At 63.2% G+C, this 14,990-nt stretch overlaps 1 protein-coding gene across 1 annotated transcript in view; it reads left to right on the top strand.

Annotated features, from left to right (window-relative positions):
* Nucleotides 1-14,990, top strand: part of PDE2A (phosphodiesterase 2A) — a 91,549-nt gene that overhangs the window by 57,180 nt on the left and 19,379 nt on the right. Inside the window, exons 3-4 of the mRNA XM_055141444.1 lie at nucleotides 7,232-7,321; nucleotides 9,822-9,910. Of these exons, the coding sequence (XP_054997419.1) occupies nucleotides 7,232-7,321; nucleotides 9,822-9,910 (179 nt within the window). The remainder of the gene's footprint in view (nucleotides 1-7,231; nucleotides 7,322-9,821; nucleotides 9,911-14,990) is intronic.

The following is a 14,990-nucleotide window of genomic DNA, read 5'->3' on the forward strand; positions in this document are numbered from 1 at the left end:
GACTTGAGGGCCCGGGACAGCTGGGAGGGGCTCTGGAGGAGGTGAGCTGGGCTGAGAAGCACTGGGGTGCTGGCAGTGTAGAGCAGGAGGGGGGCCGTTAGGGGGCCCCACGGGCCGGGGGGTGGGGGGCGCCAGGACTGGGCTCAGGTGTATTCTACAGTGCACGTGTCTCCAGTGTGGCTCGGAGGCTGGGGACGCGGGCCTGTCGGAGTAACAACTGAAGCCGGAGTCTGCGGGGGGGCCCGGGGATGGGGGTCGGTGGGGGTGGGGAGGGGAGAGGAGTGGGGGGGGACAGACAGAACTCCTGTGCTCCAAGTGGCCCCTCTGTCATCCCACTGTCACCCTCATTATGCCTTCCCAGTGCCTCTCCCTCCTGGGGGCCTCTGCCAGGACCCCCTGCGTGGGTGGGAGGGCGGGCACTTCCTGTCAGAGGGGGAGCCTTCACCGGTGTCACCTCCCCTGCGGCCCTGAGTCTTGTGGCCCCTCAAGTGAGGCCACTGGGGCCAAGGAGAAGGCCCAGGCGTGGTAGTCAGTCCCCCCCTCCCCGCTCCCCCATCTCTCTCTCTCTCTCTCACACACACACACACACACTGGCCCAAGAATAATAGCAGTGGAGCAGGGTGAGGCCAGCATGCACCCCTTGAGCCCGTGCGAGGGCTGGAGAGGGCGCGGGGCTGGGGGCTCTGCACGCGCCTGGCCGGCAGCCTCAGCAGCTGGACGGGCGAGGGAGAAGCTGAATTCTGCGCCTCTGATGTCGGAAATGGGGTGGGGTCAGGATCTGTACAAATGCACCCCCAGGGATTCCAGGGTCACCCAAATTGGATGTCTCTAGCTTTTTTCCTCTCCCTTTGCTCGAGGCCCCTGGCCCGTGGTGTGTGTGTGTGTGTGTGTGTGTGTGTGTGTGTGTGTGTGTGTGTGCGCGCGCGCGCGTGCATTTGAGCTAGTCCTACTGTAGCCACATCAGCCCCAACCCCAATCTCCTGGGTCTCATTAGCTTGTTCTTTTCTTAGATTTAAAAAATAAAAATTGGGCCCCACCTGGCGAGGCTCAAGCTTACTCCTGGCTCTGTGCTCAGGGATTACTCCTGATGGGGCTCGGGGGACCATCACGTGGGCATGCCGGGGACTGAACCCGGGTCGGCCGGCTGCATGCAAGTCCAGTGCCTTCCCCCTGTGCTCTCTCTCCAGCCCCTCTCTGGCACTTTCTTCTCCTGCCCCAGGGAAGCTGTAGTGTGGGGGTCCCGGGCTGTGGCTCTCGGCAGGCAGCGCTCCTGGAGTATTTCGGGCCCGCGTCTGCAGAGGCGGCTCCCTGGCAGGTGGTGTGTGAGGGGATGAGACGCCTTCTCTTCCTCTTCCTTCCTCCCTACCGCCGTCTCCACGGGAGCTGCGAGCCACTGCTCAGAGGGGCTGAGTTCTCATCTGCTTGGCACCAGGAGTGCTTCTTGGGGGGGACGGTGAGCCCTCCTCTCTGGGAGAGCAGCTAGGCACCTTCTGGACACAGATAATGTTCCTTCTCCCCTGTCCTCGGAGGACCCTGTTTTCCAGGAAGATATGAGGGTGTGAGTTTCACCCAGCGGAAGAGGAAGCAGAGAGATATAAATGTCATTTGCCCTGGCACTCTGGATTCCTCACCCCTGGCACTCTCATCACCTCCACTGTGGTCCCCCCATTCAGTGGGTGATTAGCGAGGGTGTCCCCATGTTCCTAGGTTGGAGGGGAGGTGGGGCCAGGAGGCAGGAGTGGGCGGGTGGGCGTGAAGGACAGAAGCATCTGGGAAGAGAAGCAGGAGGCCAGGAGACTTGAGGCTCAGGGACAGAAATAGCTGTGGGATGAGGGAGGTCTGGGGGTGGGGGGCAGGGCAGGTAGGAGGCCAGGAGACAGCCCTGGGGAAACCCACTGCGGGGGGGGGGGGAGGGAGAGGTACGGGGAGGGGGTAAGGGGCTCAAGGCCTTGGGGGATGAGGCTCTGCTGGTAGGGGAGTGATTCTAAAACCCCCAGAGAGAGCGGACCCCCAGGCCGCATGGGGGCGTCTCCCATAGGCAGCGCTGCCTGGTCGGTGCTTGAGACAGGCTGGGTCTTTGGAGGCACTGTGTGGTTGCCTTTGGTGTCCTGTTTTGTTTTGAGGCCACCCCCGGCTGTGCTCAGGGCTAATTCCTGGCTCTGCACTGAGGGATCACTCCTGGTAGGGCTCAGAGACCGTATAGGATGCCGGGGATCCAACCTGGGTGGGCCGTATGCAAGGCAAGAGCCCTACCCGCTGTGCTATCACTCAGACCCTGGGGTTGGTGCTTTTACCTTTTCCAAGGAAGACTGTGAAGTTTCCTTCCCCCAGGGAGGACTGGGGCAGGTCCAGGCAACATGAGGGCAATCGGGGGCTTTACGGGGGTAGCAGTGGGTGGCAGTGCCCTGCTTGGCCCGAAGAAGGGCGTCTGTCCCTCTGCGGGTGCCACCAAAGCTAAGCCAAGGCCTCTGGTTTCCTATGGTCTTGGGCGCTCAGGCATTTGGAACCTGTTATTCTAGAGCCTTCTCCGGGCAAGTGAGTGCAGCAGTGCTGACCCAGCCCTGCTGTGCCCATGTCTGGCTCCCCTAGGTGGTACCTGGAGTGGCTCTGTCTATGGTGCTGACTACTTAATTCTTGGTCACAGGCTACGGGAGGGAGCTGGGAATGCTGGTGGTTCCAGGAGCCCACCTGCTCACCCACCCACCTACCCTTGCACTCACCCACCCACTCACCCACTCACCCACCCACCTGTCCACCCACTCACACACCCACTCACATATCCACCCACTCACCTACCCACCCATGCACTCATCCACCCAATCAACCTTCTAATCACCCACCCACCCACTCATTCACCCACCGATCCACTCACCCATCCATCCACTCACCTCCCCACTCAACAACCACTCACTCACCCACCCAGCCACTCACCTTTCTGCTCAGCAGCCCTTTTACTCAGGCACACGCCCATCCATTCCCTCACCCACCCACTCACACATTCATCCATCCAGGCACTAACCCACCATTCACCATCCCACTTACCCACCCACTCACCAGCCCCTCCACCCCCACATCCATTCATTCTCCTTCCAACCATTCACATACCGGCCCCCTGTCCCCTCAAGCTAAACCACGGTCTGCTCAGCATTCTCCCTGGCCTGGTGGTCATGCTGATCTTTATGCCATGCATCTAAGAAAAGCTGCCAGCCTATGAAACATGATCTGTGCCTCCCTCTAAGGCCGAGCTGTGTGTGTTTGTATGTGTGTGTGTGTGTGTGTGTGTGCGTGTGCGAGAGAGAGAGAGAGAGAGAGAGAGAGAGAGAGAGAGAGAATATGAGTGTGTGTGAAAGTGAGTGTATGTGAAAGTGAGTTTGTTTGAATGTGTGACTGTGTGTGTGAAATTGTGTGTGTGTAAGAGTGCGTGTGCATGCATAAAAGTGTGAATGTAGGGGCTGGAGCCATAGCACAGCGGGTAGGGCGTTTGCCTTGCACGCGGCCGACCCGGGTTCGATTCCCAGCATCCCATATGGTCCCCTGAGCACCGCCAGGGGTGATTCCTGAGTGCAGAGCCAGGAGTAACCCCTTGTGCATCGCCAGGTGTGACCCAAAAAGAAGAAAAAAAAAATGTGAATGTATGTGTGTGAGTGTGCAGGGGTGTGCCTTACCTCTATGTGCGTGTGGCTGTGCGGGTGTGTATGTGGTGGGTAGGTCTGTGCATGGAGCAGCGACACGAGTGTGGAGGCGCCAGAGACTGTGCTCTTCCTCTCATTCTGAGGCTCTAGCCCTTGTCTTGAGCCCCGCTGCACCCCTACCTCGGGAGGGAGCTTTCTCCCACTCCTCCCCCCAGATTCTCTCTCCTGCCACTGGCCAGCCCTCCGCTCCCTGTTGGAATCATTTCCTTCTGGCTAAGGGAGCCACAGGAAACAGGCCAATCGGAGCCAAGGCTAGTGAGACGCCCACCAATGGGGGTAAAGAACAGGTCGGGCCGTCGCCCAATCCGAGCAAAGGGCAGGTGGAGGAGCCCACCAATGAGGACAAAGGACACAGCGCTCTCTCCGAGCCGCTGGCCCGGGAGCAGGCAGCGCAGAGCAAGAGAAGGGCCCGAGACTCCGCACCTGGTTGTGCCCCAGGCACTGGGCGGGGCCCGCAGGGCCCGTGGCTTCCTTGGGAGGCATCAGTGTCCTCATCTGTCAAATGGGAGATTCCACAGTCCCCAGCCTGGGGCCGTGCTCAGTCTGCTTCCCCACCCTGTTCCTCTCTCCCAAGCCCCACACATAGCAAACACCCCCTCTGCTGGAGGGGGACCCCTCAGAGCTCCCGGGCGCCCGCCCTGCCCCTTTCTCCCGACCCCCGTCCGAATCTGGGTTTTCCTAGTTTGAATGGCTTCGGTGGGCAGACCCCAAGGGCGTCTTGGAAAGCCACACGGTGTGCTGTGGGGGTGCTGCCCGCGCGGGGCTCTCTGCTGGGCTGTGAGGTGGTCGTGCCCGGGCGTGCCTGTGGGTTCTAGGAGGCTGTGCGGCTGAGGGTGCATGGTTCTGAGACTGGGAACTGTGGGCAGGAGCGGCCGGCCCGTGTGGGGATTGGCTTTGTGTTGTTGTTTGGGGCCCACACCCAGCAGTGTGACTCCTGACTCTGTGCTCAGGGCCACTCTTGGTGATGTCTGGGGTTGAACTCCGGCCGGCGTGTGCGAGGCAGACACCTAACCGCTGTCTGTTCTATGGCTCCGGCCCCGAGGGATTGTCTTGAGTGCACTCCGTGACTTCTCATCCCGAGGACAGAGACAGAGCCCCAAGACAGAAAGGGGGTGGGGGGAGAGGGAGGGAGGGGCGCTGGGGGAGAAAGCCCCTCCCACTCCCCCCCTGGAAACCCAGGACTGAGGACCGGGTGGGAGTGGGGGTGGGCACTGGAGCGAAGTGACCCCCAGCGATGCTGGGTGGGGGTGGCATTTGGATGTGAAGACTCGGCCCCGTCCCTCTCGTGATGCTAAAGCAGGAGTCCCCACCCACAAGTGCTCTGAAAAACAGGCATTTACCCCATTGTTGCACACCCGCTTGCTTCCACCCTTTCTCCCTGTGGCCTCTGCCTATGTAGCCCGACGTTACTGGGAAAGATCTCTCTCTCTCTCTCTCTCTCTCTCTCTCTCTCTCTCTCACACACACACACACACACACACACACACGCCTAAGCTATCCCGGGGCCTTGCCAGAAGAAAGATCGGAGCCGAGACTGCGAGTCGTGCGTCTCCTGGGCTCAGTCCCTCTTAACCTCGTGCAGAACTGGGTTTCCGTCCTCCCCTCCTGCATGGGTCCCCTCCTCTGGGCAAGTGTCATCTGACTCAGTGGTTCCCTCAGCCAGTGGAAGCGAGGCCATGGTCACCTCCACGAGAGTTGTACTAGCGGGCGCTCCCAGCACTGTAACTTTTGACCAGCCACCCTCTCCCAGCGGGCTCGTGCCTGGGGTCCCCTGGAGACCTGCGCCCTCACGCTGTGTCTCTGTTATTGTCCAGCTCATCACTGTGCATTCGTGTGAGGATAGTTTGGGCCACAGTGGGCGGGGCCCAGATTCCTCCCTGGTGGTGCTCAGAGGACGGTGTGGCGCCAGCGATTGCGCCCGGGCACCCTTTGATGGTGTTCTGGCCCCGGCCCGCCTGCGCTCTGAGCACAGACCCAGCTCTCCGTGGGGCAGACCGTGGAGGGAACATCTGAGGGCTGGTGGGGAGGGCCGGCACAACCGAGCGGTGATGTGAGTCACAGGCCTGCCTTGGCCCCGGGTCCCCTGCTCCATCACCTTCCTCTTTGATCCCAGGGGCTCCGGCCGAGTTAACAGAGTGAGGGAGCTTTGTTGTCCCCTTTCCGGCTCTGCAAGGACGGGGCCTGAGCAAGGCTGGAGGCAGCCAAGGTTAATGCCACTGTCCCCTCATGCCCAGGGCTGGCCCTGCTGTGACTTGCTCATCTTGGGGGCTCCGGCACTCTTTGGCTTCTTTTTTGGTGGGGGCCACACCCAGTGGTGCTCAGGAATCACTCCAGACAGTGCTCGGGAGACCAGATGGGATGCTGGCGATCAAACCTCGAGCGCAGGTCGGCCGCGTACAAGGCGAGCGCCCTGCCCACTGTGCTATCTCTTGGGCTCCAGCCTGTGGCCTCTTGCACTTCCTGCCCAGCCCATCACTAGGCTGAAAACATGGGACAGGAGACCAGCCCTGCAGGGAGATTAGTGGGGACCCTGCTGCCACCAGCCTGCACCTACCACTCTGCAGGCGCCCTTCTCGCTGTCCCCATGGCCCAGAGAGAAGGCTGAGAGCCGGGGACAGGTGTGCACAGAGGGAAGGCGCAGATCGGATGGGTGGCAACAACACGTCTCCTTACACGTGGCCGCTCATGCCTTCCCAGCCGTGCCAGGACTCAGATTGGAGTCTGGTCAAGGCTTGGCCCCGGGGCTGCTCTCGCTGAGTCCTGGGCCCTTCTGTTTTTGTTTGTTTCTAGGGGTGGGGGTTGGTTTGTCCCACATCTGGTGATGCTCAGGGGTTGCTCCTGGCTCTGCACTCAGGGATCACTCCTGGCGGTGCTTGGGGGACCGTATGGGATGCGGGGGATCGAACCCAGATCGGGTGTGTCTAAGGGAAATGTCCTCCCCGCTGTCCTGAGCTCTTCTTGGACCGAGGACCAGGTGGGGGTGGGGGTGGGAAGGATGTTGGCGCTGAGAAGTTGCAGGGGGAGCATTAATCAATACACTCAATTATATAATTTATGACTTTATTACATAACAATGTCATCGAATGATATGATAATCATGTAGAACTGTTGTCCCATTGTTCATTGATTTGCTCAAGCGGGCACCAGTAATGTCTCCATTGTAAGACTTGTTACTGTTTTGGGCATATCCAATATGCCACGGGTAGCTTGCCAGGCTCTGCCGTGCGGGTGGGATACTCTCGGTAGCTTGCCGGGCTCTCTGAGAGGGACGGGGTAATCGAACCCGGGTCGGCCGTGCAAGACAAACGCCCTACCCACTGTGCTATATATAGCATTAATGGTACATATTAGGGCACTTGGGCGCTCTGGGACCCTGAGACTTGTCGGATTCGGGGCATCCTGATGTCCTGAATGTTCCTGAATTTGGGAGTCCCAGGACCTGCTCTAAGCCGGGAGTGGGGGGCTCAGGGCGCTGCGACAGGAGGGGCTTTCCCCGACGGGGTTGACCAATGTCTTCACGGCTCTTTCCTCTCTTCCAGGATGCGCTGCTGAACCTGGGCGCGGCCATCGACGGGGCGGGCCTGCGACGTGCCATCAAGGAGGCCCTCTCAGCTGTGCTGCCCAGAGTGGTAGGTGCCTTGCCCCGCCTTTCCTGCTGCTCCCTAGACCTTTGCCCTGCTCGGCACTGCCTCACTCTGGTGTTGAGAAGCAAGAGACTCAGCCTGCCTGCCTGCAGGGTCTCGTGAGAGTATTCCTGGAGGGCTTCCTGGAGGAGGAGGCTGAAGCGAAGCCCCCCCGCCCCCTGTCAAAGAATGCTCTCACACTGGAATCCCGGCATGGGAGAGCCAGATGGGACCTTGACACTGACTGGGAAGATCACAGCACCCAGGAAAGAACAAGAAGGCGTGGTGGAGTCTGTGCGGGAACATCCACAGAGGCTTAGGGTAGACTTAGGGAAGGGCTTCCCTGCTGCCTTGGGGCCCGGCCTGAGCGGCCGCGTCCCCCTGACCTGGATTCCAAAGTGGGCGGCAGCTCTGGACACGCGGAGCTTCTCTCTGAGCCCGAGACAGGGCCCGTGTCCCCGCCAGGCTCCAGTGGATACTGCATCTCCCACCCTTCCTCCAGGCCCCTGTGCCTCCAGGCTGTGTTGGGGTCAGGGAGGGACAGCGGCAGACCAGGGGCCGGAAGAAGACTGCCTGCATGTCCTCTCCCTGCTCTAGTGCGTGCTGGACACCCTTTGCTCTGGGCACTCAGAACGTTCCTCCATTCCCCCTCCACTCCCCCACGGCTCGTGCTGCCTGGCTGGGCTTGATGAATGAGCCCCCGGAGGCCCAGAGAGGGAGGACACTTCCCCAAGGTCACACAGCACACGGGGGCCAGAGGCAACTGGGGCTCCCCACCCCCACGCCCTCATTCCCTTCCCTCAGCTCTGCCTTCTGGAGAACCCTCCTCCACGAAGACGGTCAGAGCCCAGGAGGAAGGCTAATGAGTGAGCTTTATTGGGCGTGAAATTGGTAGGAAGTGGGGGTTGTGTTGACACCCAAAAATAATTCCTCCTGGAGAAGGAAGGGACGGAGGCACATCTGTCCCCGGGGCACATGCACATCTGGAAATGCAGACAGGGAGGTGGCAGATGGGACGGGAGGCAGCTGTCCGGCCCGTCCATCCATCCGCAGAGGCCGGGTGTCCTGGCTTGTGCCCGCCAGGGGCCTGCTGGGCATTGAGTGTGTGCCCAGGGCTGGGCTGTGGAGAGCTGTGCCGGGCGCTGGGCTCTTGGACGTGGCCACGGGCTCCCTGATGCCCGCCCGCCCTCCCTCCCTCCCCCGCCGGGAGATTGCCTGGGCCAGGGCAGCCCAGCTGCAGGGAGTCCCGCCTCCCACGGGGTGGAGTGGGAGCTGGGGAGTCATCCCCCGTGCCCCGGGCTGGGGTCAGCCTGCGCCCCGAGAGAGGGAGGGGGCGGTCTTTGCCCCAGCACCTGGCCCTCTCATCAGCACCCATTGTGGCAGCCGAGCCCCGGTGCAGATGGCGCAGCCGAGCCGGCACCTCCTTCCCTCCCTGCAGTCAGCTCGGCTAATTTTATCCCGCGGGGCTGAGCGCGAGGGGGCGGGAGACAGACGGACAGGAGGAAGTTTGCCCCTGTGTGGGGTGGGGGCTCCTCCTCGCCTCTGCAGGCCGGTCCCCCCACCCCAAGCGTGGACACAGGGACTCCCAAAGGCTCCACCCGACCGCCCTTCCCTGCCCTGGGACCCGAGGGGCCCCTGCCTGGGGTAGACATGAGCCTTGGGGACCTGCCCCTGACCTTCCCCGGGACCCCTGTCTCCTGTAGAACAGAGTGGGCACACGTGGCTGCACCATGCACCCAGGGCGGGCGGCCCCACAAAGCAGAGAGTCCTGCCTGGAGGAAGCGTCAGGGCAGGGTTCCTGCTGGGTGGAAGTGATTCTGGGCTGCTGGGTGGGGCGGAGCCATCAGTCGAACTGTTGGCGGGCTCAGCATTCCCCGCTGACTGGTCCCTCCAGCTCCTCCCTAAGAACTCGGACCCTCACACTCAGCATACTAAGTACCCCCAACCCTTTACCCCTACACACCTCCTTGGCAGCCAGGAGCCAGTCTCTTCCCTGTCCCCCACGCCAGGAAGGGTCTACTCCCCCCTGCAGCGACTGCTGGACAATCACGGCCTCCAGGAAGCCCTCCTGGCTTGTGTCACAGTGTGTGTCTGACTTGTCTGTGTCCCCAAGATGGGTGGGAAACCTCTGGGGCCCCCTCAGCTCCTGCCCACCCGTGGGCCTGAGATGATGCTTGCTGTTTGCCAAAACTGAGTCGGGCAAGAAGGGGAGAGTGTGTGTGTGTGTGTGTGTGTGTGTGTGTGTGTGTGTGTGTGTGTGTGCGTGTGCATGTGAGCCTGTGTGCATGCTGGATTTGGGGGTGGTAGGTAAGAAATGGACATTAATTTCTATGCAGAAAGGGAGAGAGAGAGAGGTAGGGAGAGAGAGAGAGGGAGAGAGACAGAGAGACAGAGACAGAAAGACAGAGACAGAGAGAAAGAGAGAGACAGAGAGAGCGAGAGAGCGAGCTCCCGGGCCAGCCTGGGCCAGGGCGACCCAGCGTTTCACCAGCTCCTTCTGTCCTAGGAAATCGTCTACACCTACCTGCTGGACGGCCAGTCCCGGCTGGTGTGTGAGGACCCCCCCCACGAGCTGCCTCAGGAGGGGCAAGTCCGGTGAGCTCCCTCTGCCCCGTCACCTCTCGTGCCAGCCCGGACACCAGGGCCGTGGGGCTTTCTCCTCCCAGGGAGCGCCCCGCCCCGGAGGGCCCGTGCTGGCTCCCAGCTCGGGCAGAGGGGGAGGTCTCTCGGGGGCCGTGTTGGCCCGACAGCACTCGTCACTCACTCGTCACTTGCTCCTGAGCAGTCCGGGTGTCAGGGCTCAGGAGCCCGGCAGGCGGACGCTCACGGCCCGAGCTGGCCGGGTGGGCGGGCTGTGAGTCTAGGGCCAGCCTGGCGCCTGGCGCCCTGGACTCAGATCCCAGCTCCCCCAGCAGCGGCTGCAGGCCGCGGGCCACACCCACCTCTCTGGGCCTGTGTCTGCCGCCGGTAAGGAGATGCAGGCGGGAGATGGCGCCCTGGGTTTGAACCCCAGCACTGCTGGGTGTGGTCCCCAGACACGAGGGTTTTTGGGGGGTGGAATGAGCCGATACACCGAGGCTCTGAGCGCCCATTCCCTAGCGACTGTGACACTTTCCTCTCTGAGGGAGCGCGGGGGTCACGGAGTCTTAGGCTCCCTGGCTCTGGGTGCTCTGGGTGTCCCAGCCCCCTGGCCCTCCCGTGGAGCCCTCGGAATCCATCAGGTGGCTGAACAGGGTGGCCGTGCCCCAGGACACAGGCGTGAGCAGAATGGCCCTGCGCCGTGTCCTGGCCGCCGGCCCGCTGGGGGCGTCCAGGGGAGAGGAGCTGGCAGAAGAGAGCACTGAAGGCGGGAATGCTGGCCCGCCGTGGCCGCTGCCGGCTCTGCCTCCTGGGCCAGGGCTGCAGGGTACGAGCCGAGGCTGAGAGGGTCGAGGCCAGGAGCTGGGACCATGCGGGGGGAGGTCTCGACTGTACTCAGGGGAAACCTGCATGCTGCCGGCCCCCCTCCAGCTCCAGCCCCCAGTTTCCGGGCTGCTGGGCACCACTACACTTAGGTCCTCACAGCAGGATGGTCTGGCACCCCGGAGGGAGACCCAGAGGGAGTGGAGGGGAAGAGCACTGGAATGGGAGTCAGCCTCTGTTGTACCTGGTTCTTTCTTTTCCTCTCTGTCTCTCTGTCTCTCTCTGTCTCTCTCTGTCTCTGTCTCTCTCTCTCTCTCTCTCTCTCTCTCTCTCTCTGTTATTTTGGCCACACCTGACAGTACCCAGGGGTTACTCTTGGTTCTGTGCTCAAAGACCTCCTGGTGGTGCTTAGGGTGCCCTTTGGGATACTGGGGATTGACCCTGGGCTGGCCGGATGCAAGGCCCTCCCCACTGTACTGACGCCCCAGACCCTATTTTTGTTTTTCATTAGGGGCCACAATGTCGAGCCCTTGTCGGGGCAGGGTAGGGTGGCCTGGCGCCAGCATGCTCAGGGCTCTGCAGTGCTGGGAGCCTTCGGAGCCTCTCTGGTGCTGCCGGGGCCATGAGGGCTGCATCCCACGGTGCATGAAGTCTGGGGCCCCTGCACAGGCCTGCCCAGGACACTCTGAGGACCTGCTGGGTCTCACCTGCAGGATGGAGATGATGGAAGGGCCTGTGAGCACAACAGCTAATAGGGGTCCAGAGCACCCCGCCCCACACCCCCAACACACATTCGCACATGGAGGACACGGACACACACGCACATCCATACATGCACACACGCATACACACGCATATACGCACACGCACACACACACATGCATGCACGCATGCACATATGCTCACACACACAAACACAGAAGAGGTGCTCAGAGCCGGCTGGTGGTCCTGTGGTCGCTGTGTGGAGGCCTGTGTTCAGCCTCTGTCTTCTTTCCTCTGGAATGGGTGTGGCGGCAGTGTGCTGCGAGGCAGTGGCCCTGGGGCAGGCTGGAGGGCTGGTGGGTGGCACATGGCACGGCAGGTAGGACGTGGAGTGGGACCACCAGGACAGATAAGGGCCTGGGGCAGATAAGGGGCTGGTGCGGGGGAGGGAGGACAGCAGCCCCTTGCCCGTGCCCTGCCCACTGGGCTTGCGGCTCCTCCTGCCGGGGTTCTGCACCACGGCTTCAGACAGGCGACGGGGCCAGGCCCGGCAGCGGGCAGGGCGCTTGTCTTGCACACGGCGACCCAATTCCCGGCACCCCATACCGTCCCCGGAGCCTGCCGGGGCTGAGCCCTGAGTGCTTAGTCAGGACGAAGCCCTGAGCAGCGCCGGGTGTGGCCCTCAAACCGGAAACGAACAAAACCAGATCCCACAGGGTTGTGAGGACAGAGGCTGGGCTGCGTCTGCTGGCTGCCTCCTCTCCACGTGGCCCTCGGAGCAGCGGTCTCCTGACTCTGAACCCTGAGGGCTGCCGGGGCCTGAAATCCTGGTGGGGAATCCTGGAAGGCTGCCTGAGGGGGGTGTCCTCAAGGCTTCACCTCCTGCTTTCTGACATCACACCCCTCCGCCCCCGGTCTCCCGGCCTATTTCAGGCCCCTGCCCCAGTTGCCTCCTCCTTATTGTGTCTCCTGCCATCTCCAAGCTGCTGATTACCCGCTGCTGAGCGCAGCAGACCTGGAACCTTCCAGCTGCAGTGAGACGCCACCCACACCCGCCCGAGCTGCCTCTCTGAGCTCCCAGCCTGGGGCGGGGGGTGGGGGCGGGGTGAGGTGGGGCCGGTGTCACCGGGAGACTCCAGGAAAGCTGAGGGGCTGGGAGGTGGCTGTGAGGGCTGGAGCCTCGAGTTTCACCCTTCCACCACGTGGACCCCGGACCTAACCCTCGCCACAAGGCTCGGGTGAAGGGGCAGCGCGAGGCTGTGGCTCCAGGAAGGGGTGCTTGGTGACGGGCCGGGGGAGCCGGACACTCAGCTCCCCTTTACTCACCTCGGCTGAGCAAATAGTTGCTAAAGGACGGAGATGCCATAAACCCACGCCCGGCCCCGCGCTCTGCGCCCATCTGTCTTTGCCGGGTACACCATGACCCGCGGCGCCGTGCTGAGTCACCAGCCCCACCTGGACAGCTGGCCCGGGCGGGGAGTCCCCTCGCGGGCCCCCCATCTACCAGCGCCCGGCAGGTGGGGTAGGAAGTGGGGAGTCGGGAGGAGACAGCGCATGGCCCCACCCTGCAGGGGGGAGCCCCGGTCTGTGGTAGCCACTGGAGCTCCCAGGGCCAGCAGCTGGGGGCGGAGCTGGGTGCCCGGGTGGGGGGTCCAGCAGCCCATCTGGTCGGGTCCCCCTGTGCCTGCTGCTGACTGGGCCTAACGGGCCGTGCTTTCTGCTCTCTCAGAACTTCCTTCCCCTCGGCCTGAAATCAAACCTGAGCTTGACTGTTCCCCGCCCCCCGCCGTCCCTGCCCCCCTCCCTGGGTCCTGCCGCCCGCAGGACACCAGCCCCCACGTCTGCCTGGCTCTCCCTATCCCGTCACAGCCTCCTTCCAGCCCCACTTGACGCAGACTTGCCGGCTCCTCTCTGAGCCTTTGCACTCGCCGTTCCATGGCCTGCCTGGACAACCTCTGCCCTTCCTCCAGGACAGGCGTCCCTTCCTCCAGGAAGCCTTCTGGGACTCCACTTCCGTCCTGTCCCTAGAAAGGCCGGGGCTGCCCTTCCTCCCTTTGTCGTGGCCCCTGTCCCTGCGCTCACGTGGGCTTCTGCGTGATGGTCAGTGCTCACGTGGCCGCGGGGCGCCCCGAGTCAGGTCGTGTGGCACGGCAGACCTCCCGCGGAAGGCTCCCGAGGCGGTTGTGTGCAGTGGGGGAAACTTGCTGTGGCTCCGGTCTGGAGGGTGGGGAGGGGGTGTGGTGACGGGATTTGGGCCACCCGGAGGGTACTCAGGGGCTACTCCTGCCCAGTGCTCACGGGGGGTTGCAGCTGGTGCTGGAGAGCACACTCGGGTTTTCTGCATGCAGTATACAGTCCTGTCCCCCCCTTTTTTTTTGCAGGGGTGGGGGGCGGCTTCCCCAGGGGTGCTTAGAAGCCCTGGGACCCACCGCCAACACAGCCCAGCTGTGCTGGGGCCAGTGGGGTCTCAGTGGTGTCGGGGACCCCATGCCGTGCCGGGGGTCAGACTTGGGGCGTAGCTCAGGAAAGGCACGCACTGCGGCCCCTGGAGGTGGGCTTCAGCGGCCCCCGGGGTGGGGGTGGGGCACGGAGCTAGGGCAGAGGGTCCAGCAGGCCCAGGGCTCGGGTGTCCTGTTGGAGCTCTGCTGTGTCCGGAGGTGGAAAGGGGACCGTGGTCAGGGCTGCTGCGGGGAGGGGCAGCGTGCACGGCATTGGGGGGAGGGTTGCCAGGGCCCCAGCGTGGGGTGGGGGCGGCACTTGGGGGACAGTAGTGGAGAGGACAAGTGGAGACTGTGCTGGGCCACCCCTGGACATCGGAGACGGGAGGCCTACCCGGGCCTCGGGTTTGGCGCTGGTGAGGGGGCGTTGAGAGCCATGACACCCTGCTGGGCACGGAGGGGCTGGGCCCAGGCTGGGCCTCACTGGCTGGCAGGGCCGGCAGCGCCCCCTCGTGGCTGCCCGATGTCCAGGTCGCATGGGGGGTCACCCAGGAGCCGAAGCCCTGTCTGTCTTCAGCCCTGGGGCCAGGGAAGTGGTCTCGCTGGCCCTCCGGCGTCCCACGCCTCTGCCTTGCTGGGGAGGTGGCAGGACTGGAGCCCAGGGCTGGAAGGAGATGGTTCAAAGGTCAGGGGTGAGAGTGTGGCCTGTGGGAGCTCTGGGGGAGACCTCCAACCCCTCAGGATCTCCTGGACCTCGGCTTCCGAGCAGTGAGCCAGGAGGAGCCCCTGAGCACTCTCGAATATGCACCCCGCCCCAAAACCAAAAACAAGGGCCAAGGAAGGGCGGGACCCCGCGGGCCAGGCCCAGAGGCCCAGGCGGTGCAGGTGGGAAGTGGAGACAAGTCCCGGTTCTTATGGATTCGGAACAGGATCCGGAGAGCTCGGTCGCGTCCAGAGGCCGCGGGCCCCACGGGGCCTCACCAGCTGGCTGCTGCCTTCCGGGAGGCTGTGGTCCGGGCCAGCGACCCCTGCCCTCCGCAGGGCTCCCCCAGCAGCCCCCCTGCACACACATACACCAGAGCCCCAGCCCCCCCGGCTTCTGCTCTGCCTCACAAGCGCCATCGGCGGAGACA

Source organism: Sorex araneus, chromosome 6 (genome assembly GCF_027595985.1).
Source record: "Sorex araneus isolate mSorAra2 chromosome 6, mSorAra2.pri, whole genome shotgun sequence".
Classification (NCBI taxonomy): domain Eukaryota; kingdom Metazoa; phylum Chordata; class Mammalia; order Eulipotyphla; family Soricidae; genus Sorex; species Sorex araneus.